The sequence below is a fragment of the Rhinolophus sinicus genome, chromosome 8 (assembly GCF_057876585.1).
Source record: "Rhinolophus sinicus isolate RSI-liver-muscle chromosome 8, RSI-T2T, whole genome shotgun sequence".
NCBI classification, from domain to species: Eukaryota; Metazoa; Chordata; class Mammalia; order Chiroptera; family Rhinolophidae; genus Rhinolophus; species Rhinolophus sinicus.
Window position 1 is genome coordinate 65,165,992 of NC_142508.1, and position 24,336 is coordinate 65,190,327.

The 24,336-nt window shown below is 49.0% G+C and overlaps 2 protein-coding genes and 1 pseudogene across 4 annotated transcripts; all 3 read left to right on the forward strand.

Moving 5' to 3' along the window:
* The first annotated feature begins 2,381 nt into the window (after nt 1-2,381).
* On the forward strand, nt 2,382-10,286 carry DPEP2 (dipeptidase 2). 3 transcript variants are annotated; one of them, XM_019753763.3, is made up of 11 exons: nt 2,382-2,528; nt 5,869-6,092; nt 6,432-6,558; nt 6,861-6,990; nt 7,075-7,216; nt 7,479-7,548; nt 7,668-7,844; nt 8,212-8,296; nt 8,964-9,039; nt 9,688-9,823; nt 9,917-10,286. In XM_019753763.3, the coding sequence occupies exons 2-11, from the start codon at nt 5,908-5,910 to the stop codon at nt 10,172-10,174; spliced, it is 1,386 nt and encodes a 461-aa protein (XP_019609322.3). In that variant the 5' UTR covers nt 2,382-2,528; nt 5,869-5,907; the 3' UTR covers nt 10,175-10,286. The 3 variants fall into 3 exon arrangements, with proteins under 3 accessions (XP_019609322.3, XP_019609304.3, XP_019609313.3); XM_019753745.3 differs by having other exon boundaries at nt 2,390-2,533; XM_019753754.3 differs by lacking the exon at nt 2,382-2,528 and adding an exon at nt 4,776-4,933.
* A 270-nt stretch (nt 10,287-10,556) lies between these two features.
* Nucleotides 10,557-13,250, forward strand: LOC109459218 (ras-related protein Rab-11A pseudogene; annotated as a pseudogene).
* A 3,408-nt stretch (nt 13,251-16,658) lies between these two features.
* On the forward strand, nt 16,659-21,019 carry LOC109460695 (dipeptidase 3-like). The gene is made up of 10 exons (XM_019756348.3): nt 16,659-17,114; nt 17,441-17,567; nt 18,037-18,166; nt 18,256-18,397; nt 18,652-18,721; nt 18,840-19,016; nt 19,327-19,411; nt 19,922-19,997; nt 20,470-20,605; nt 20,699-21,019. The coding sequence occupies exons 1-10, from the start codon at nt 16,846-16,848 to the stop codon at nt 20,936-20,938; spliced, it is 1,452 nt and encodes a 483-aa protein (XP_019611907.2). The 5' UTR covers nt 16,659-16,845; the 3' UTR covers nt 20,939-21,019.
* Nucleotides 21,020-24,336: the final 3,317 nt, after the last annotated feature.

Genomic DNA, 24,336 nt, shown 5'->3' on the forward strand with positions numbered 1-24,336 from the left:
CCGCACCCCAGCAAAGGGCCAGCACCAGTGAGTGCTCAACTAAGGATATCTGGACAAACGAATGTAAGGGATTTGAGGTTTCTCCTGGTGAGAGAGGCAGAAACTAGCAGTTGAGAAGTCCAAGGAATCCCCGCCTGACTTAGCCAGATGGGCATGATTGCCTATCCAGAAGCTGGTCTCCCCACACCTGTCCTCCGCGTCAGCTAGGTACAAGGAGGGTTATGCCCCAGGGCCAGTGGGCTACTCTCCCTACCACTGCTGGCTTTCTTATGTCCCATGAACCTTCACTAAAGACAGGTTCGGTCCAGCCCAACCCTGGTGAACCTGGCAGTAGTGGTGAACAAGTGGTGAAGCAGCATTTGCAGAAGCAGGCAAAGCAGCCCTTTCAAGTGGCTAGGAGTCATTCTCCAATGCTCTGTCCCCTCAGGGCCTGAAGCACCCACAGAGGAGGAACCAAAAGAGACAAAAACTCTAGGTGGGTCTGGAGTGGGATCCCAGAGAGCCCCAGACAACAGAAGTCTAAATACATTCCTCTTCCACAAACTCTAAGTCCCATTGTCCTCACAAGCTGCCCCCAAATTCAGGAATTCCCCTGCCCAGCATTCCAGATTTGCATTCAGGGAGTTCTGCAGACAAAGGGGTTCAGAGGTCAGGAAAGGGCATCCATCAGTTGAGGTAACTGCTCTGTACCTACAGTGGTCACAGAGAGAGAATAGAATTAGAGGGATCAAAGTTTGAAAAATCTGGGTATAAGGGAATTTTGGTATCAGATTACAGACCCACCTGCCAGCTCTTGGTTGAGAAAGTTAAGTTCATCTAACTGAGCCTCAATTTTCTCACCTAGAAAACGAGGCTGGTAAAAAACTGGCTATTGTGAGAATTTAATAGATGAAAGCACATCAAACCTGTATCACACCTCCGAACACGGTAATGTTGGCTGCTCTGGTACGTTGTCACTGTTGTCGCATGCCCTTATTCTATGAAGAAAAGGAAGGCAGCTTCCTGAGTTCCAAGTTGACTCTCTTTAACGAATATTGGTTGAGTGCTTGCTGTGTGCAGTTGTGATGCCATGTGCCGGAAAATGGTGGTCGTGGCCTCACTGAGTTTACTGGCCAACTTCAGCAGGGCAACCACTACAGACTGCTGTCAAGAGGAGGGAAAGAAGGAGGAGGAAGGAGAGGTCCCAGCAAAATCTGAACCTGAACAATTCAGAAGGCTCACCTATGTTTTTAGAGACGGTAAGTCACCAAAGAGGTTTGGCTTTCATCACATCACCTCCAGGAAACTGAATATCACAATTTAGGAGTTGCCATCTGAATCTCAGGAACTCTATGGAGGGCCTTCCTGGGTCAAGCTCCTGTACCTCATACTCTTCTAGCTTCCTCCCAATTGATGGCACTACCTCCAGGATGTAGGACAGCCTGCAAAACAACCTCAGGACGAGAGCCCCAAGCCCTGTGGACTTCACACCTAAGTCACCAAAATATCTGGCCCCCAGAAGCAGCCCAGTCAGACACGTCAAACCTGTCAGACACCACCTGTGACTGCTCTGGGGACCTTGTGTTCTAGATCCTCTGTACTGCCTGGAATCAGGCAGAGCCTGGCTGCAAGAGGACCTGAGTCATCATTCATCTCCATCAAAAAGCAGCCCTAGGAAGGTTGGACAGAGATGCTGGCAAGGATGCTGTCATGCCCGGTGTCACGCGGGCTCTCAGCTCCCGCTCCCCACATAAGAACGCAGGACATGGTGAGGCCAAAAAGAAACACCCACAGAGCCATAGATAGGGGAGTCATACCACTATAGTCTCGCTGGCGGCAATATAGTCTCACTGGCAGCTGGGCTGGAGAGACAGGAGGCAGGAGCCACACTATCTAAAACCTGCCGTCCACGTGTCTCTGCCAACCAACCTCACTTGCTAGCTGCAATCTGCCTCTCTGCAATCCGTAATCCACACTTCGCCACACCACGCCAGGGCAGGACGCCACACCACCATGCCACACACTTTGCTACCTTAGCCACGGCAGGTATATTAGTAGCTAACGGCTAACCAGTAACAGCTGATGGCCAACTAGTCATAGTCATAGCTGATGACCATCCACTACCTGAGCCAGCACCTTTCTATGTGAGGCCGAGAGCCTGGAAATTGCTTTCTGGGTCTCTGTCCCCACAGATGCTAAAGAGAAAGGTGAGGATTAGGGAGAAGGCTGAGCGGAAGTGAGATGCCTTAGTGGTTACTACACTTCTGTCAAGATCAACGATGGCTGCCTTTTGAGGAAGGAAAATGAGTAAACTGTTTGCTACTTCAGGAAGGATAGCATCAGCTTTGTGATTGGAGGATGTATGTCTGTGGGTGTCTTCTGGATGAGGAGACTATTGCTTCTTGATAATTTAACTATGTTGGTCATCATGGGAACAGAACCAGAGCAGCAGCCAGAAAGAAGCAGGGGCAGCATGAGTCTCCATCACCTGGACAACATTGGATGCTGAGGCAGCCTCCACCTCCACCCCACCCTTGCACTCTGAGCATGTGAGGTATCTTGTGTGGCTATCTCAGTCTGACTTCTTTCTTCCCTGCATATTCTTACAATACACTGGAGATCAGTGGGGGTTGAGTTGACTCCGCCACCGGAATCAGCGTGGTCCCTGGAGAAGCCTATTTCTACCTATGCCTCCTCTGTAGGTCTTGATTTATGTAAATACTGCACAGGTGAAGAATTAGAAGAGAAGCTGCTTGCTCACATACTCCTCCCTGGTAGCAAGATTTTCTGCGCTGGCCCTGCTTCAACAGCCCCACCAGTTGGAGGCTATGAGGGGATAGCACATGCCAAGGCCCTATGGCAGTTGGCAGCATATCTGGTGTGGCCAGAATTCAGAGGGTGAGAGGGTTTGTGCTATTTGCTAAGACTGGAGAGGTCAATGGGAACAGACTCCTCAGGACTTCAGAGCCAAATAAAGGAATTTGGTATATCCTCAGAGCAATGGGAAACCACAAAAGAACTTAAGGCAGAAAGATGACATTAGATTTAAAAAAAAAAAAAGTATAGGTGCGGTTGCTCTGCAGAAAATGCACTGGAGATGAGGAGACCAGGAAGAGGTGAGAGATGAAGGTGGTCTGCACTGGGGAAGAGGCAGTGGGAACAGAGTGAGGACACACCGGGGAGATGTTTGAAGGCCGAATCAGCAGGATATGGAGAGGCCCTGAAAGGGGAGGGCTGGGCAGTGGGGAGGAGGCATCACACCTTCAGGTCAGCTCTGGAGCCAGCCCTGGGCTTCCCAGCCACTTCTGCCCACTGCCAGCACCTGGATAACTTTTGGCATAGCTTCTACCCCCAAATTGTCCCTGGATCCTGGTCTGTTCACTCATACTGCAGGCTCCTAGAAGATAAGGTTTAACTAGTGTGTGCTTGTTTCCCCCTGTACAGGGCAGGGCACAGAGACGGTGTCAGGGGAGGTAAAGGGGAGGATATGCAACCCTGTTGGCTAAAATCTGCTTGCTACTTGGGTGTGAGTACTCACATGCCCCTGAGTGTCTAAGAATCTGGATGTGTCTGTTTTTCTGTGATGGCTTTGTATAGTAACCTCAAGGCCATGGCCAGCAGTGCCGGCCTATTTAAGGACTGAAGTTGAATGTTACAGAAAATTTACTGCATGGCTAATTGTAATGCAGGGTCTCAGCTCTCTCTCCCCGCACAAGAACGCAGGACATGGTGAGGCCAAAAAGGAACACCCACGGTAGCCACAGCAGTTATATTAGTGGCTAATGGCTAACCGGCAACAGCTGATGGCCACCCAGCCACAGCAGATGGCCATCTAATAACCAAGCCAGCACCTTTCCACGTGAGGCCGAGAGCCTGGAAACTGCTCTCCTGGCTCTGTCCCCACATGGGGCCTGGAGGAAAACTAAAAAAAAAACTCAAAAAGCTAAATTCTCCTTTCTCATTCCTCTGTCAGCAGTTGCTATTTATTTGTTGGACTTCCTGCCCTTCTCTTCCTCATTTTTTATAGCCCCCAGTTCCTTACGGGATTATTAAGAGTGGAAGAGACAAGCTATTTATCCCCCAAATGCACATTTTTGGTTTGGAGAACAGCAGATCCAAGAGTTTGTCCTCCCTCTTCCCACTCAGCTGCAAAAGTGGGTGTGGGGGCTGCTGGCCAGCAGTAGGGGACAGTGGCAGGAAGGGAGCGAGGTCTGAGTTTGTGCATACAAGACACTCAGGGCAGGGACACACCTGCTGTTCTCTGAAGCAGGGCTCTGGAGGACTCATGCTTTGTAGTGGGGCTGCGTAGAGAACGCTCCAGCTACAGGAGGCAGGGAGCAGCCCCACCTCCAGTACAGGGCCTTTGGTTGGCCCTTCCTCCTGGTCAGCAGGCACTGGGCAACAGCAAGTGCACAATCCCTCAAATATACCAAAGCTAGGAACCCTTCCACTCCTGGATAACCTAGGACCTCTAGTCCTTCTGGAAGAGTTTTTTTGCTCATTTAATTTTGGGGGAGGTTTCTAGGGTTTCCAGTCCTCAGAATTAGGTCACTACACTGGTCACTCCTATCACCTGGAAAAGGTTCCAAAGGTGGAGGAGCTCCAGTGGGTACCAATGTTCAAAGTAGAAACTTAAGAGGCTGGGAATGAGGAGTCTGGGCAGAGACCCAGAAGCCTCTCAGCTTCTGTGATAAGGCACATCCCCTAAGTGCGTGTTTGTGGGTGTGGGTGTGTGGGTGGGGGTTCTTAAGGGAGGCAACTAGGCTGAAGGCCTGAGGCTGGGAATAGGGTGGGGCCTGCTGAGCACAGACAGAACTTAGCCCTTGAGGTTTCTGGGAAAGCTATAGCCAGAAGAGCCACAAGATAAGGCGGGTGTAACCACAAAACCAGGTGCCAGCCTGTTTCTTAGGATCCATACTTCTGACCTCAACAAGGCCGAGGCTTCCACACTGAGGTAGGAGGGATCCTGGCCAGCAGGTCAGTCAGCATCTCTGAGAGAAATGTTGCTGGGATTGGGGGCTCTGCTGCCCTAGACATGACTCATTTCCTTCCACTCAAATAGACTAGTATCTGGGTTCCTACTCTGTTGAGTAAACATTCCCTGACCCTCCCCAGATAGTTGCTCAGTTGGCATTCCCAAAGCCCCTCAACTCAGGCCCTGGAGAGGTATAGCATCTCCTGAAGATGGAGCTCTTTCCTGAAGCAAACTGGGGAAGATGGGAGAAGGGTGCTCCTGACAGTTCCCACTTACTCGCTGGAGTCCTGGGGGGAATGGACATGCAGACTAGGGAATAAGGTGGGGAGAGAGAAGATCAGGGGCAGAGGAGGGCCCCTTCCTGAAACCAGAGTCCATAAAGTTAACCTCTCATTTCCAGAGACTACCTCTTCCCCCACACTCACCCCACGAGCCCCAGCACAGATGAACTCGGAGCCTAGAGCACTGTGACCACAAAGACGCTTGTATGTGGCCCTGGGGGTACCTGGGCCAGACTGCAGGCAATGGGAAAAGGTCACAGAGCCGAGTGCCACTCTCTGGGATAAGCACTCCAGGTCCTCTCTCAGAGAGCAAGGCTAGGGACAGGGGGAGAACAACCTGGGTCAGCCCCTCGGAGCAGTGGGTGTGCGGAGACGGTCAGGAGCGGGGAAGCCTGAGATGGGAGGCCAGTGGGCGCATGCTGTGGCGACCAGCGCAGCCCAGGGGGGCGCCCTGGAAGCTGTGAGGGGGCGGCCGCCCCCTGGCGGCCGCGTTGCGCGGCGTCGCAGCTCCTTGTTCACCCGTCGCAAGGTCCTGAGACGCCATTCCCTTCTCGCGAGGCCCCGCAGCCAAATCTCCTGAATCGACGGTTGGGACCCCATCGTCGCCCTCTGCCCTTTGCCCGCCCCTCTCAGGCTCTCGAGATCCTGCCCGCCTGTCCGGCCCTGCGCAGCATGCAGCCCGTGGGCCTCCAGGGTCTCAGCGTGCTCTGCTGGAGGCCTCTGGTGCATCTACTCCTCCTGCTGACGTTGCTGCCGCGGCCGATAACCCGCGCCCAGACCATACCCAGCGTCCCCAGCACCCCAAGTCTGCGGGAGCTTGCACAGGCCCTGATGCGGGCCTTCCCGCTCGTGGACGGGTTAGTAGGTGCTGGGGGCTGAGGGGTGAGGGCAGTGGGGGCGGAGCTCACCCCTGGGCTGGGGAGCGGGTTCTGAGCATGCAGGACTAATGAAGGAGGTTCCTTCACACCACCCCTGATGTCCTTTCCCATCATGTATGGGTACCCTTTCCCCTCCTCTTTCATCCCCTCCTTGATGGGAACAGGTCCTAGCCCAGGCCTAGAGGGTCCTAGTGTAGTCTGACAGCGTGGGGTGGGGGGCTCCTGGGGCTGGCCCAGGACTGGCAACGTGTCCTGCCTGATCCAGGCCTAAAGGAGTCCACCCGTTTGCCCCGACCTAACCCTGCCTTGACCTTCCAGCCATAATGACATGCCCCTGGTCCTGAGGCAGTATTACCGGAACCAGCTACAGGATGTGAATCTGCGCAATTTCAGCGACGGCCAGACCAGCCTGGACAGGCTTAGAGACGGTCTCGTCGGTGCCCAGGTATCAGAGGGATCCACAAAGTGCCACTCGCTGCTGGGGAATGTCGAGACATCTGGGGGCTCTAGAGACCACAAGTTAGTCACATGGGAACTCTTACCATAGTGACCCAAAAAGTGCCATGGCATGTTTACTGGGGGCTACAGGGGCCACGGTAAGACAGCTTGATGGGCACCAGGTACCACAGAACAAGTAGTGCATTACTTGTGACCTCTGGGCCCACTGGGTGCTGTGCGGACTGTGGAGACTGAAAAGACGAGCTTCAAAGCAGCCCCCGCCCAAACCAACCCCTGGTCTTCCCCCAGTTCTGGTCAGCCTACGTCCCATGCCAGACCCAGGAACGGGATGCTGTGCGCCTGACCCTGGAGCAAATTGACCTCATCCGCCGTATGTGTGCCTCCTATTCTGAGCTGGAGCTTGTGACCTCAGTTAAAGGTAGGTAGGTTGGTGGGAGGTGTTAGGGATTTGATTGAGGTACCCCAGGTCCTGAAAGTGATCACCTGATCTACTTGCCCCCAGCTCTGAACAGTACCCGGAAGTTGGCTTGCCTCATTGGTGTGGAGGGCGGCCACTCACTGGACAGTAGCCTCTCTGTCTTGCGTACCTTCTATATGCTGGGTGTGCGCTACTTGACCCTCACCCACAACTGCAACACGCCCTGGTGAGCACAGTGCAGATGGTATGGGCTCACTGAGGCAGGGATCTGGGGCCCAGACCATGCTTTACCCCTGGGATGTGGCACTGACCCTGGAGTGGGGAGGGGAGCTGGGTTCACAGAGCAAGACTGGATCCCCAGGCACAGCCCAGCTTGGGTTCCTGCTCTTGCTGTAGGGGGTTGGTAGGGTTAGAGGGTTCGGTAGGGCTTCTAGACTCTGTGGCCATATCTTGGCCACCAGTCTGACTGCCTCCTGGCCATCCTGCAGGGCAGAAAGCTCAGCTAAAGACATCCACACCTTCTACAACAATGTCAGTGGGCTGACCAGCTTTGGTGAGGTGAGGACCCTGATTCCATTACCCTGCCCCACATGTATGTATACACCCCACCTGTTCCCTAAGAATAAATGCAAATACATGTGCACCCCTGATGTCCTCTCCCCAACCTGTCCCTACAGAAGGTGGTGGTGGAAATGAACCGCCTGGGAATGATGGTAGACTTGTCCCATGTCTCAGACACTGTGGCACGGCAGGCCCTGGAAGTGTCACAGGCACCTGTGATCTTCTCTCACTCAGCTGCCCGGGGGGTGTGCAAGAATGCACGGAATGTTCCTGATGATATCCTGCAACTTCTGGTAAGAAACTGCCCTGGCCCTTGAACCTAAAGCAAGAGGTTTGAACCAGGAGCCCTTGAACCTGAGCCCCAGTTCCCTCAGCTTTCTCAAACCCCAGGCTGAACATTTCCCCCCACCCTAAAAGCCACAGCCCCTGAACCTTGAACTCAAGGTGGCGTTCTAGGTGGGAAACACTCCTCCAAACCCTCAAACCCAGGGCCAAGACACCACCCAAACCAGGGCTGAGTCTCCTCCATTCATACAAACCAGAGAGGTGAAGTCTGTGACCTCAAAGCCAGGGCTGAACACCTTCCTCACAGGGGTCCAGCAGGTTAACAGGCAGGTGGGGAGGTGGGCAAGCTGAGTGTCCATTTGTCCACCCCTGCAGAAGAAGAATGGTGGCATCGTGATGGTGTCCTTGTCCGTGGGGGTGATGGAGTGCAACCTGTTAGCCAATGTGTCCACTGTGGCAGGTAAGGCCCAGCCTGGGCTGTCTGAACAGTTCTGATTTGGACCTGAGTCTTTGGGGCGGGGGGGGGGGGGTTGGACCTCAGAACAGCCCCAGGAGTTTGACCCACCCTTTAGCAGTAGGCACAGCTCCCCCAAACCCAAAAATGAACAGTACACAGCACTTTGGTGCCACATGGAACTGGACCCACAGAGTGCGTAGTGCAATACTGTTGGGTATAAGAGAGGCAGTGAGACATAAAGCCTGGCTGCTGACCATCTGGCCTCTGCAGGGGCTCCCAAAGCACCCTCCCCCTGCCTCTGGCCAAGGACCTGGGCAGCCCCTTAGGTCTCTGGGGGGTTTTGTCAGTTGTATTCTTTGTCCCTCTCTCATCTTCCACACACATTGAAAGAAGTCCTGGTAGGTTCTCAGGGAGACTCGAGGCAGGGTGAATCCTGATGTGAAACCACCCAAACTTGTGGCTCTGGGGTCCATTTCAAATCTGAAGTCCAGTCTAGAGCCAGCAGGGATCACTTCAGGTCAAACTTCAGAGCCCTCAAGTTGGCACACGGTGCCGGGCCTTGAAGGAATTGGCCTGTATGGCCTACAGACTGCAGGAAAGGGAATCAACAGATTCCCCCACCCCTCTCCCTGCCCTGGAAGCCCCACACTGCTCACTCTCCATCCCCCAGATCACTTCGACCACATCAAGGCTGTCATTGGATCCAAATTCATCGGGATTGGCGGAGATTATGATGGGACCAGCCGGTGAGTGCTTCCCTGCGGCTTGTCTGGGGCTAGCTGTGCAGCAGCGGGGCCTTCGCAATCACCATGCCCACCACAGCATGGTCTTCATGGTCTTTAGGCCTTGAGCACAGTTCTGCTGCCCCACCTGGCATGTCCCCTCACCCAGGGTCTCTTTCCAGGGCTGTTCTGTCTATCTATGGCCCGTTGGCCCCACTCTGGGTCATCATATTTGGCTAAGCCTCCAGAGTTCATCTGCCCAGCATGTGCACCCACTCCCAGTGCCACAGACCCACTGCCTCTGAGCAGACTCTTAACAAGGTTTGGTATGGGCTGACCATCTTCTCTGCTTGCAGCTGGGTCTGTGCATGCAGGGATTCAACCCTGTTCTTAAAAAGTTTTTCTTCTTTTTATGTATGGAGAGAAATTTTGCATTCAGTGAAAGGCATAGTTCTTAATAGTATAGTTCAAATGAGTTTTGATGAATATTCAAGGAGGTTTTGGGGTCTCCTGAAGGACGAAGAATAGGGGTGAATCATTTACTCTCTCCAAGTCTCCATTTCCCATATCTGACCAGGGTTGGGGTTCAGTGGACACATATGGCTGTGGGTCTGAGTCAGGACCAGGGAACTGTTCTGGGACCCAACAGCTGGTTGCCTGGTTGCCACACAGATTCCCACAGGGGCTGGAAGACGTGTCCACATACCCGGCCCTGATAGAGGAGTTGCTGAATCGTCATTGGAGTGAGGAAGAGCTCCAGGGAGTCCTTCGCGGAAATCTGCTGCGGGTCTTCAAACAGGTTGAACAGGTATGCTGGGCAGGGCAAAGGAGTACTCAGGAGTCTGAGCAGGTGTGTTGGGGGAAGCTGTGGGGGCTGCTAACCATCAACTGCTGCCTCCAGGTACGGGAAGAAAACAAGGGGCAAAGGCCCTTGGAGGACGAGTTCCCGGATGAGCAGCTGAGTAGCTTTTGCCGCTCTGTCCTACCGCCGCTACATCAGAGACAGAATATGGCTCCAGACCAGAAACTAACTGAGACTCCAATGCATTGGACACCCAAGTTGTCACTTAAGGTGCCATTCTCAAAATCCTCCCCCCACACAGCCCCAGGCTTCACAGTTATTGCTGCCTTCCCAGTTCTCGTTCTGTGGCTCTTGTGACCCAGTTAATCCTGCCAGATGTCATTTTGGCAACCGTGGACATCCCACCAAGTTCCCCTGTTGTGCAGGCACAAACATTTCCTGAAAATAAATATTTCAGACTGGAACCAGGCATGAGTGTCCTTCTCTGTGGGGTGGTCTGGTGGCACAGGCTCCCCAGGGCTGGGGGTTGGTGAGGCATCCTGCAGTTCAACCACCAGTTACTCAAAGACCTGTTGGCAGTGGCCTGAAGAACCTCAGATGATTGGACTCAGCACTGGAAGAAGACAGTGGGGGGCTCTGGCTGCAAGAAGGGGGACCCTATTCTGAGTTCCTTCTGAGTAGCTCGCCTCAGTCCCCATCCTGACCCCCTGACCACCACCTGGGGATCTTTCAGGGAATTATGGTTCAGATTCCCAAGTAGGGAACCTGCCTGGATCACAAATATCTTTGTTCCTATTTGGACAGAGCTCAGAATGTCAGGCCACATAATTGGCCATGGGCCTCCAATGCTGGACTGCCCTGGATGTGGGCCCACAGCGATTTCCTGAGAGGCACAGGCTACTTAGACAACTACTCCATCTTAACCCCAGGCCATTAATGGTAATAGCAACTGCACTAATAGCCAAAATTAAAAGTTAATAAAGAGTTAATAATGACAGCTAATAAATAACATGATAATAATAGATAATGGCTAATAAAAATAATAATGCTAATAGTCTGTGCATATCTCATGACTGAGCAATTTCACCCCAGGTATATATCCAAGAGGAATGCATGCATACATTCCCCAAGAGGCATATGAAATAATATTTATAGCAGCACTGTTCATAATAACTCCAAACTATGCATTTCAAAGTCAAACTTCAAGGAGCCAAAAAAAACTATTATCGTAAAAGGAGTCATATTTTTAAAAATCACATTAACTTGAGGAACAACAATAAAACTGACAACTAAATTTTCAACAGAAATAATGAAAATCCACACACAGTGGAATATCTTTAACTTGATGAATGAAAACTACCAAATGTTGAATTTTGTGCACAATGAAAGTATTCTTCAAAAATGAAGGGAAATACATTTTTCAGACTAACAAAAACAGAGAGAGAAATTGGAAATATGCAAATCATCTAATGAGAATATCAGTTATTATGGAAAAAGTGCATATTAAACAAATTAAGGAGATTATAGGTGCCCTAATTTTACATTTGAAATGGAGGTATGAACATTTAAACCAAATGTCTTCAGATTTTTTTTAACTGGAAAAAAGTTATGTTCTATGAATACACCTGATTTGGCTAAAGCAGGCACAGATTTGGCTCTTACTCTGAAATTTTAAGTTCTGTAGAAATTCCATCTGAAATTATTTTAAGAAACGTGTCATGCAGGGTGTCATGCGGGGTCTCTAGTCCCGCTCCCCACATAAGAACGCATTACATGGTGAGGCCAAAAAAGGAACACCCATGGAGCCATGGATAGGGGAGTCATACCACTATATTCTCGCTGGCGGCTGGGTTGGAGACACAGGAAGCAGGAGCCACACTATCCGCAACCTGCCGTCCACTTCTCTCTGCCAACCAACCTCACTTGCTAGCTGCAATCCGCCGTGCTAACTGCAATCCACTCTTGTTAGCTCAGCCACCATCTTCTTGCTAGCCCCCATTTTTCTGCTAGCGTAGCCACAGCAGTTGTATTAGTGGCCAGTGGCTCACTGGTTACAGCTGACGGCCAACTAGCCACATCTGATGGCCATCCAATCACAGTTGATGGCCATTTACTACCTGAGCCAACACCTTTCCATGTGAAGCCGAGAGCCTGGAAACTGCACTCCTGGCTCTGTTCCCACACATGCAATATTGATGCTGGTAATATAAAATCAACACTCTGTTTGGATCTTCTTAAATTGATTCACAAATTTTGTTTAGTGGAATTTTATCCAAATTTGGAATTAGCTTTGAAAAAAATTTTAACCAGTCACAGTAGCATCTCGTAAAAGAAGGTTCAATGAGCTGCAGTTATTTAAAAATTATTTGGTCAACAGAAATTGTCAAATAGGCAACCTCTCAACAGAAAATGAGCTAAGCAACAAAGTAGGTTTTGAAAATATTATTCCTGAGTTTGCTTCCGTTAAAGCCAGGAAAGTAAAATTATAATTCTAGTTTGGATATAAATAAAGCTATGGAAACATAAATTAATGTTGTGAATTTTAGTACACCTACTTTTCAGTCCTTTATTATTTTTTAACTATTTTAATGTTCTGGAAAGGTTAACCATTGAAAAATACATTTAAAAAAAATACATTAAGAGCGACCCGTAGTCCCACCGATACCACTGCTGCTCCCGCCCCTTCGCTCCTCGGCCGTGCAGTGGGCACCCGCGACGACGAGTACGACTACCTCTTCAAAGTTGTCCTTATCGGAGATTCTGGTGTTGGAAAGAGTAATCTCCTGTCTCGATTTACTCGAAATGAGTTTAATCTCGAAAGCAAGAGCACCATTGGAGTAGAGTTTGCAACAAGAAGCATCCAGGTTGATGGGAAAACAATAAAGGCACAGATATGGGACACAGCGGGGCAAGAACGATACCGAGCTGTAACATCAGCATACTATCGTGGCGCTGTAGGTGCCTTACTGGTTTATGACATTGCTAAACATCTCACACATGAAAATGTAGAGCGATGGCTGAAAGAACTGGGAGATCATGCTGATAGTAACATTGTTATAATGCTTGTGGGCAATAAGAGTGATTTGCGTCATCTCAGGGCAGTTCCTACAGATGAAGCAAGAGCTTTTGCAGAAAAGAATGGTTTGTCATTCATTGAGACATCTGCTTTAGATTCTACAAATGTAGAAGCTGCTTTTCAGACAATTCTGACAGAGATATACTGCATTGTTTCCCAGAAGCAAATGTCAGACAGACATGAAAATGACATGTCTCCAAGCAACAATATGGTTCCTATTCATGTTCCACCAACCACTGAAAACAAGCCAAAGGTGCAGTGCTGTCAGAACATATAAGGCATTTCTCTTCTCCCCTAGAAGGCTGTGTATAGTCCATTTCCCAGGTCTGAGATTTAAATATATTTGTAATTCTTGTGGTCAAAAAAAAAATACATTAAAATGTACATCAGAGCACACATTTTTCTTCTTGCCTCAGGCTCCAAGTTGGTTGGGTTCTGTACTCCAATTCAGAAAATCGTAATAGTGCTTTCCATTCATTTCACCTGTTCTCTCTTTTCTTGATTCCTTTTGGATCAATTGAGTAGCACTCTGAGATCACTTTAATCCTATTTCAGATCCTTCCAGGCTGAGCTGATCCAACTCAGGGTCCATTTAGAAAAAAATGGGAAGAGGTGGGAGTTAGAAGATAGAGGCTTAGAGGAGGGCCCTGTATTGTTGGGGCTCAGACTTCTGAGATGAGGCTTTACTCAGCTGGTGCAGGTGTTCGAAATGGGCACGACAAGGCTGCTCTGTGACAGCCAGAAGTTGGAGGCTACAGCCAACTGCCACTGCGGGAGCAGCACTGACGGGAACAGGAAAAACATTTTTCTCTTTCTGCTTTTCAGTTTCCCTTGAGCCCCAGAGCAGAGAATAGAAGGCTGGATCTGGAGCTGAGAGACAATTGCTTAATAACCAGAATTGCTGCAGGCCTGATTCACTCTTTCTCCTAGGGTGTATTCTTTTGTGTTCCAACTCAAAACTAAGTGTCCATCAGGGTTTTCTTTACCTTGGTGGACCCTGGACACTAATCTCTCTCCTTAGCCCCACAACGCCCCGCCCTGGTGAAAGAAACATCCCAAAGGCGGGGTCCGTCTCTGGGTTTCCACTCTCCCTGGATCCTGGACAAGTAATTTTTCAGTGTCTCGTGAACTCCCTGATGCCTTTGGGAAGATCCTTTCTATTTTGCCCAAATTCTGTTGTCAAGAGGAGTGTAACTTTGATTTAGTTAATCAATCAAAACCAGACATTTGAAAACTTTTTTTTAAAACTGGGGAATATTGGGGAATAGTGTGTTTTTCCAGGACCCATTAGCTTCAAGTTAAGTCGTTGTTTTCAGTCTAGTTGTGGAGGATGCAGCTCACTGGCCCACGTGAGACTCGAACCGGCGACCTTGGTGTTATGAACACCGTGCTCTTAACCACTGAGCCAACCAGTGCCCTATTTGAAAACTTTTATGTATTAATTTGATAACATTTTTAAAGTTTACTATAAACATTATGCCCTCTCCTTTCACCTAAGCCTAATATAGGAAACAGCTGTATGTGTAATGCTTTGCACTTTTGATAAACTAGCAGCAAAGTTTATTTGCTGTGTTGTTTAATGTTACTTAAATGAAGACCTCCATGGCAGATCAGCTAAGGTATATAAGAGACCAGAATAAATACATTCTCACTCTCTCTCTTTCTCTCTCTCTCTCCCCCAACCACTTCCTGTGAGAGCCAAAGTTGTTGGAGGTAACTGGGTCAAACTTGATCCTTAGTACCAAGGCATGAGGAGGGGGCAGCGATGGATGGGGGCAGTAGTCTCCCGAGGCCAAGGCCCCTCTCCTGGCACCCAGAGGGAAGGCCCACTTATCAGGGAGCCCAGGTGTCATGCTGGGTGTCATGCGGGGTCTCTGGTCCCACTCCCCACATAAGAACACAGGACATGGTGAGGACAAAAAAGAACACCCATGGAGCCATAGGTAGGGGAGTCATACCACTATAGTCTCGCTGGAGGCTGGGTTGGAGACACAGGAAGCAGGAGCCACACAATCCGCAAACTGCCATCCACTTCTGTCTGGAATCCAACCTCACTTGCTAGCTGCAATCCGCTCTTGCTAGCTCAGCAACCATCTTCTTGCTAGCCCCCATTTTTCTGCTAGCGTAGCCACAACAGTTATATTAGTGGCCAATGGCTCACTGGTTACAGCTGATGGCCAACTAGCCACAGCTGATGGTCATCTAATCACAGTTGATGGCCATTCATTACCCGAGTCAGAACCTTTCCACATGAGGCCAAGAGCATGGAAACTGCACTCCTGGCTCTGTCCCCACACTGCTCCAGATGAAGTCATGTATCACACCAAGCCCCCCATGCTCTTGACACCAAGGGCTCTAAACTGACCTTGTACCCCTTCTCTATGCCTTCCAGGACCTTCCAGCTCCTCTCCCACAGCACAGTCATCCTGCCCAAACCAAACCTTTGCCTGCGCTACTAGCCAACCTGATCTAGGCTCCACCCTTTTAAGGCTCAGCCAGTGCTCTTGTGCCTCCACTAACCTCTTACCACCACTCTGGCCAGCTTGCACCAGCACTGCGCACAGATTCCCTCAATATTACAGAAAAAGATAGTACATAAATTGATAGGGGAGTAGGTAACCCCCTTCCTAAGAAGGCTACTATTAACTAATGTTTAGTGTATATACTTCTCTAGAGTCTTTTTCGTGCATATAAGATATGATCAAAAAATACGATGAATGTTTAAATTTTTAAAAATTTATTACAGTAAAAGACACATTGCCATCGATCCCCCTCAAAATACCCCCCTCACTTTGAACACACTTATCCCATCGTTCGTGCCACTTTCTGAAGCAGTTCTGGAAGTCCTCTTTCGTGAATGTCTTTACGAGTATTTAAGAAATGATGTGTGTAGAAAACAGCCTGAGAAATGGGCAAACGGTTTCATCCTCTATCATGAGAATGCTCCATGTCACACACCACTTCTGATACAGCAATTTCTGTCAGATAAAAACATTACGGTATGTCCTCATCCACCTTATTCACCGGATCTGGCACCGTGCGACTTCTGCCTCTTCCCCAAAGTCAAAATGACCCTGAAAGGTAAATGTTTTGAATCAATTTAGGACATTGAGGCAGCCACGACAGTGCAACTAAAGACACTCATGAAGGAGGACTTCCAGAACTGCTTCAGAAAGTGGCAAGAAAGATGGGATGTGTTTGAAGCAAAGGGTAAGAATTTTGAGGGGGATTAATGGCAATGTGTCTTTTACTGTAATACATTTTTTTATTTAAAAATGCACCATATTTTTTATCACACTTCGTATATTAACTGTATGTGCAGACACAAATTTCAACACTAGATGCTAAAACAAAATGGTTTCCCATAAATGTTGTTCTTAAATTACATTTTTATTACAAATATAGGAAACCTTTTTTTCTCTCAGTCAAAACAGACAGATCTAATTCACTCTTCTGAGTTGGGGCCTAGAACATCACAAAATAGTTGACCTATTGGAGGGTGGGGCACATCCCTGCAACTAAAACTCCACATGGAACTGCAAGTAGGGGTGAGATTAGGACTATTCCTGGACCCCTCCCAGTTGCCCGACCGGCCTCCTCTCCTACTTTGTTCTTTCCAGATAGCCGGAAGGGCAGTAGGTGCAAGGCCAGAAGCAAGGGCGGAGGTAGCCCGCGATGTGTCGCTAGAGGGCGCTCGCGGAAGACGCCGGCCTGGCCCATTGGTGTGCACTCCTAGTGGGGGAGGGAGTGCCGTACAGCCCCCTGGCGGCCACGCAGTGCGGCTGCGTTGCGGATCTCCGGACGTCGGTCTCAGTGTCCTGAATCCCGTCTTGACTAGGCCGCGCCGCTGAGTCACCTAAATCGACGGTCGGGACCTCATTCTTTCCCTCTGCCCCTCGTCCGCACCTCTCAGGCTCTCGAGATCAGCCTCTACCCGCTGGCTCTGCGCAGCATGCAGCCCTCAGGCCTTGAGGGTCCCCGCGTGCTCCGCCACCGTCGGCCTCTGTTTCGTTTGCTGCTTCTGCTCTCGCTGCTGCCGTGGCCAGTAACCCGCGCTCAGACCATGCCGGGCGACCCCAGCGCACCGACAGTACTAGAAACCACCAGTGCCCCGACCACGTCGGGCATCCCTAGTGCCCCGATCACGCCAGGCGCTTCCAGCGCGCTAAGTCTGTCGGAGCGGGTGCAGGCCCTGATGCGGAACTTCCCACTTGTGGATGGGTGCGTAGGTTCCGTGTGGGGGTCAGCGGGCGCTGAGCTCACCCCTAGGCAGGGGAGAGGGTCCAGAGCATGCAGGGCTAGTCAGGAGGCTCCCTCACACTACCCCTAGATACACTCTCTCCACCATCACCATGGGCCCCCTTACCTCCATTACCCCGTTCCTGGTGGAACCACCCCCCCCCCCCCAAGGTGATTATCAGGAAATCTATCTATTGTCTATGTGAGGTGGGGAGGTGGGGTGGAACAGGACAGGCCCAGGCACGTTGACATGTCCTGTCTGAACTTGAGGCTGTGTTCCCACTCTAATCTTGTCTTGACTCCCTCAGCCACAACCACCTGCCCATGCTCCTGAGACAGCTGTACCGGAACAGGCTGCAAGATGTTAACCTGCACAACTTCAGTCGTGGCCAGACCAGCCTGGACAAGCTTAGGGATGGCTTTGTGGGTGCCCAGGTACCACATGGATATACCAGGGTGCCACAGCATGGCTGCTGGGGAGTGGGGGCGCCACAGAAACCTGGGTAGGCAGTCCCCTGGGTGACTAGGTATCATTGGAAATGGAATCTGTCATCATTTGGCTGCTGTGGAGTGGGGGGTTTGTTGGAGGCCAAGACAGGCCAACCACATGGGTGCCTAGGTTCTGCGGGGACACACAGAAAGTGACACAACAATCCCTGGTGAGTGTGGGAGGTGCGGGAACCACAAAGGACATGGTGGATTGGCCTTGGGGCATTCACACAGCACATGGACAAACAGCAGGCAATGATGATGTCTTATGAGTCCAGTTTGGCTGCTGGCAACAAGCTGAATAGTCATCATGGCCATTGACCCAAATGAGTACCTTCGGGGCTGAGGATGAGTGGCAGGCGAAGGGCTTTGGTGACCACCCTGTCTCATCCTGGATGCCCGGGTCTACCCCTAGTTTTGGTCAGCCCACACCCCATGCCAGAGCCAGGACCAGGATGCCGTGCGCCTCACACTGGAGCAGATTGACCTCATTCATCGGATGTGTGCCTCCTACTCTGAACTGGAACTTGTGACCTCAGCCAAAGGTAGGCTGGCGAATGGGGGGATAGTCAGGAGCACACTCTGGTGGTTCTGGCCATGGGCCCTGATCACTTGATTATCCACCCTCTTCTAGGTCTGAACAGCACTCAAAAGCTAGCCTGCCTCATTGGTGTGGAAGGTGGCCACTCACTAGACAGCAGCCTCTCTGTGCTGCGCAGTTTCTACCTCCTGGGAGTACGCTACCTGACACTCACCTTCACCTGCAGCACACCCTGGTGAGCATAGTCCCTGATCAGGGTAGACTGGTAGATGGCATGGCGGGAAAACTTCCAGAGAGCTGAGGACAGAGGGGTCCACAGAGGGAGGCTGGACTGCCAGCAGGTCCTCACACTCCCAGAAAGCAGCTGGCCCAGGTCCTTACCCTGTTCTGGAGGTGGGATGGATGGACAAACAAAGGGATGACAGAGCCTCCAGGCTCTGATGGCCAAGGTATGGCCCACTAGACTGCACTCCCCTGGCTGTCCTGCAGGGCAGAGAGTTCCACCAAGTATGAACACCACTTCTACACCAACGTCAGCGGGTTAACAGGCTTTGGTGAGGTGAGGACTCCTGTTCCCTACCCTAACCCACCTGTTCCCTACAGATACGTGCACACGCATGTGTCCCTGACAACCTCCCCCACCCCCACTCACCCCCAAAAAATACCTGTCTCTGTAGAAGGTGGTAGAGGAAATGAACCGCCTGGGCATGATGGTGGACTTGTCCCATGCATCGGATGCCTTGGTGCGGCAAGCCCTGAAGGTGTCAAGGGCTCCTGTGATCTTCTCCCACTCAGCGGCCAGAGCTGTATGTGACAATGTGCTGAATGTTCCCGATGACATCCTGCAACTTCTGGTGAGCTGCCACCCGAGCCCTCAAACCCAGGGCTAAGCATTCTTCATACAAAGATTCTGGACCCTGAACAAAGCTGCCGGTCCAGGCCTCACTTACCCTAGGACCCAAGGCTGATTAACCCTCCCCCATCTCTGAAACTCAAGGCCAAATCAGTTCCACCCAGGGACCCACAAACCCAGAGAGGTGAAGCATCTTCCAACCCCTGGAGCCAGGACTGAGCACTGTCCTACCAGGGTGCATCCCCAGGGCACAGATGGCAGACTATCAGTCCAGAAGGCCAAACTGAGTACCCACTTGTTTATCCCTGTAGAAGCAGAATGGTGGCATTGTGATGGTGACGCTGTCCATGGGGGTATTGCAGTGCAACCTGTTTGCGAATGTGTCCACCGTGGCAGGTGAGCCCCACTTTAACTCCTTGCGCAGTTCTGGCTTGGGCCAGTGGCTGCCGGTGCCTTCAGGACAGTCTAACACACCTGTTGGGCAAGCGGCAGACCTCCCACAATCCAGGGGAGTAGACGCAGCTCTTTACTGCCACCCATCTGAGCCCACAGTCAATTCTGATGGGTCTGAGGAGGAAACTGCCTCTGCCTTCGAGTCTCACTTTTCCTCCCACATCTCTGGACAGGACAGGCAGAGCCCTGACAAGGCTATCAAGGAATTCAGAGGCAGGGTGGTTCCTGGGGTGAAAAAGGTCCAACGGGGAGGCTCTGAGGTCCATTCTGTGTCCAGTATCCAGCCTGGAGCCACTTCAGAACTCACAACTGGCCAGGAGCTCTGTGGAGTCAGCTCCATGGCCTGGAGTGCTGTGGGCAGGGGAATGGGCCAGGGCTGAGTTTCCCCAGACCAGGGTAGTGCCAGGGTCTAACTCAGCCCAGTGCTGCCCACCACCTACCTCCACCCTCTAGATCATTTTGACCACATCAGGGCAGTCATTGGATCTGAGTTCATCGGGATTGGCGGAAATTATGATGGGTCTGGCCGGTAAGTGTTTTCTTGGACTGGGGTACAGCGGGGAGTTCTAGTTCCCCATCCCACGATCCTCCCATCTTTCAAACCTCAACCACAGGGTTTTGTCTTCCAGCCCACCTGGTATCTCCCCACTCCCAGTGCCTGTTTCCTTGGCTCTCCCTGTCCCTTCTAAAGCCACTGGACGCACTGCTACTCTTAAGGCATCACCCTCATTAAATGCTCCCCTCCCCCAGGGAGAGCTCATATGCCCAGCCTAAGCTCAACTCCCAGCCCAGCAGATGTGTTGTGGGCTAATCGTCTACTCTCTGCTCGGTGGGTGGATGCTGTAGAAACCCAATCTTCAAAGAGTTTCCAAAGTTGCATTCAGTAGCCTAAAGAACATGGCCTTCAATTTCCCATTTGTGATTAGGGCTGATGGGACAATGGCCTTAGATTAGGATCAGTGCGCTGAGGTCCCACAGCTGGCTGGCTGGTGGCTACACAGGTTCCCTCAGGAGCTGGAGAATGTATCTACATACCCGGTACTGATAGAAGAGTTGTTGAGGCGTGGCTGGAATGAGGAAGAGCTTCAGGGTGTCCTTCGTGGAAATCTGCTGCGGGTCTTCGGACAAGTGGAACAGGTATTATGCTGGGTTGGGCAAAAGGATGGTTCAGTGGTTTGAGCAGGTGAGGGGTTGCTGGGGGAGCCATTGACTGCTCACTCCCACTCCCAGGTGAGAGATGAAAACAGTGGTCATAGCCCTGTGGAGGATGAATTTCTAGACAGGCAGGTGGGCAAGTCCTGCCACTCCCACCTCGTGTCTCAGCCTCAGAGTGAACACGTGGCCACATACCTGGAGGTGACCAAGTGGCCAACCAATGATGTTCTCCAGAGGACCTCAAAAGTCTCCCCATACCTTGTTCTAGGCCGCATGGCTATTGCCACCTTCCCAATCCTCATCCAGTGGCTCTGATGACCTGGCTAGTTCCCCAAAGATCACCTTAACAAAGTCTCATAAAGTCCCCCTCCTGGTCCTCTAGGTACAGCATATGCTAAGAATAAACATTTTCGGCATGGAACTAGGTGTGAGTGTCCTTCCTTTTTCACATGGGGAGTGGGGGTTGGGGCCCAGTAGGCGCTTGGGTGGTGAAGGATCTTGTCTAACTCTAGCAGATCAAGGTGAGTGCTTCCCATTGGCCTCCAGCTTTGTCTCATCTCAGGAAGGCAGAGACATAGTCTCTACTAAAATCTCTATATTCCCTTTAAAAGCCTGAGTCCACAAACAGAAAAGAATAGAGTTACAGAGCTGACCCCATCATGGAGTTTGACAGTGGGTGTGTTCCCAGTCTCTCTCTGGTAGGTTTAAATTTAGTTTTTCAAGAAGCTGATACCACTTATAGAATAAACAGTACCTTGTTTAGCAATATCAAGAGAAAGTTTGTAAGAATTTTAGGTTTTCCAGATAAGGTCCTCTGATTTTTGTTGTTGTTGTTAAGCTGATTGCTTAATAGAAGAGGAAAATCAAGTCTTAAAAAGCAAAAAAAAAAAATCTTAAAAGAAAAAAACAGGAAATTAGTGCTAACTGCTTGGCTTATTACAGACCCTCCATCTTTGGCCACTTTCCTCTCTCAATCTACAAGGTGGGCCAGAGCCAAATGTAAGTACCTTCCGTGGGAACTTGAAATTAGGAGAGAGACTACAGTGCCACCTCTGTTATAAATCGTGTCCATATATGGGTGGGTCTATTTTTGAATTCTGTCCCATTTATTTGGGCTAATTGTTTCTTGTACTAACAATACCGCAATGTCTTAATTACAGCAACTTTAAAACAAGTCTTGATATCTAGTAGAGTGAGTCTTCCCACAGTAAGAATGTTGTATCAGTCAGTGTTTGATCAGATAAGTAGATCCATTATAAATGATATAAAATGATAAATTTATTATAGTGATTAGACTTTGTGCATAGTAGGAACCAAGGGAAAAATCTATGCAACGCTGTTTGTTATGTGGTCATCTGGGGTTGGGCCTTAAGTCAGTACGGTAAACTGGTCCAGAAGTTAGGAAGGAGAGCTGGATGTGAGATGGAGGAGAACAAGGATGAACCCATAAGGACCAAGTGGGACAACTGGATATCCATTTGGGAAAAAAATTAATAGGTGGGTACTAGACTAATCAGGGGATCACTTTGTAAATTATATAAATGGCTAACCACTATACTGTACACCTGAAACGAATATAAAATAATACTGACTGTGAACTGTAATTAAAAAATCTTAAAAGAAGACTATTGACCCCTAGGTCACACCACACAGAAAACAACATAGAAAATTAAATTAAACTGAATATCTTATTGATCCAAATGCAAAAGGCAAAAGAATAAAACCCCTGGGAGGTAGTGTAGGAAAATATATTTGTGACCTCAACATAGGGATGCTGGACATAAAAAGCTTTAACGACAAAAGAAAAGATTGATAAATTGGATTACATTAAAGTTAATAACATGCTTATCATAAAATACCACTAAAAAGAGTGAAAAAGCAAGCCACAGCATGGGAAAAACTTTTAACATGTGCAATTAACAAAGGGCTTCTATCCAGAGACAGACAACCTACTATAAAAGTGGGCGAGACATTTGAATAGAAACTTACAAGACAGGATGTACAAATGGCCAATAAGAATATGAAAAGGCAGTAAACCTTATTAATCAGTAAGGAAATGCAAAATAAAACTCATAATGAAGATAACTAAAGTTCAACAGATGAACACTATCCAAGGAGGTGGAGCAACAGGCATTCTCACACCTGGCTGGTGGCAGTATAAACAGAAAAACTACTTTGGAAAACAGTTTGACATTATTTACTAAAGTTGAAGACAGATATATCCAAGGACTTAGAAATTTTTTCCCTAAAGACCCAGCAGAAATAAATGCCTGCAAGAAGCGATATGAACAACTATTTTCAGAGAAGGACTATTTTTAATAATTCCAAACTGAAAATAACCTGACAATAGAGAAATCAACTGTGCTGTATTAACTCCATGGAATAGTACATAGCTATGAAAAAGAACAAACTACGGTTACACACAACTTGCAGGAATCTCACAAAATAATATCAAGCAAAATAAACCAGACATAAAATAATACACACCATATTATTCCATTTATAAAAGTACAAAAACAGGCAAAACTAATCACTGCTGTTAAAATCAGTTTAGGGTTATCCTTGGGGGAGGTAATGAATAAAAGGAGAGCACGAGGAAGGGCTTCCAGTTGCTGGTAAAGGGGTGTATCTTGATCTGGGTGCATTCATTTTGTGAACATTCAGCAAGCTATATACACTTATCATATGTAAAGCTTTCTGTATGAATATTTTTCTTTGATAAAAAGTTTTTAAAAAAAAAATAACAGAAAAGGCTACACTTAATGTTTAGGGATGCATGCTCCAGTCGTGCTTTTATAGAGGAAGACAAGAAAGTGATTATCATCAAACTCAGGTTGTTTTAGGGTGGCAGTTGGATCAGGCATGAAGGAGCTTTTGGGGTTCTGGCAATGTCAATACCTTGACTTGGGTGGTGGTTATTTAGATGTTTACTTTATGATAATACATTGAACTGTCAAATAGTTTGAATAACCCCCTACCCCCACCATCCTCACACTCCCCACTCCCCAGTTCTGTTCTCCCAGCAACCACTTTAAACACTTTTAACTGTTAGCATTTACTGGCATTATCCTCTATATTTCTAAATAATACATATAACTGCCAGCTCTTTAGTCATAAATTTTGGATATTATTTATTGACTCAGAAATTTGAAAATTTAGACTTTCTAGCTAATCCCTTCTCCTTCTACCATCCTCTAAATATTAGAATTATTTGGTTAATTATATAATGGGTGTTTTGTTTGTTTTTAAACAGCTTTATGGAGATATAATTCATATACCATACAATTCACCCATTCAAAGTGTACATACAGTTCAATGGTTATTGTATATTACATTTTTTAAAAACTGTGGTAAGACTATATAACAAATTGCCATTTTAACCATTTTTAAGTGTACAAATCAGTGGCATTAATTTCATTTACAAATGTGCAAACATCTCTACCGTTTCCAAAGTTTTTCATTACACCAATCACAAACTCTGTCATCATTAAGCAGTAACTCCCCATTTCCCCTTGCCTCAGGCCCCTGTAACCTGTATTCTATTTTCAAATTCTGTGAATTTATCTATGCTAGCTAACTTATATAAGGGGAATTATACAACATTTGCCCTTCTGCATCTAGCTTATTGCATTTAATGTAACGTCTCCAAGATTCATCCATGTTGTAGCATATATCAGACTTCATTCCTTTTTATGGCTGAATAATATTCCCCT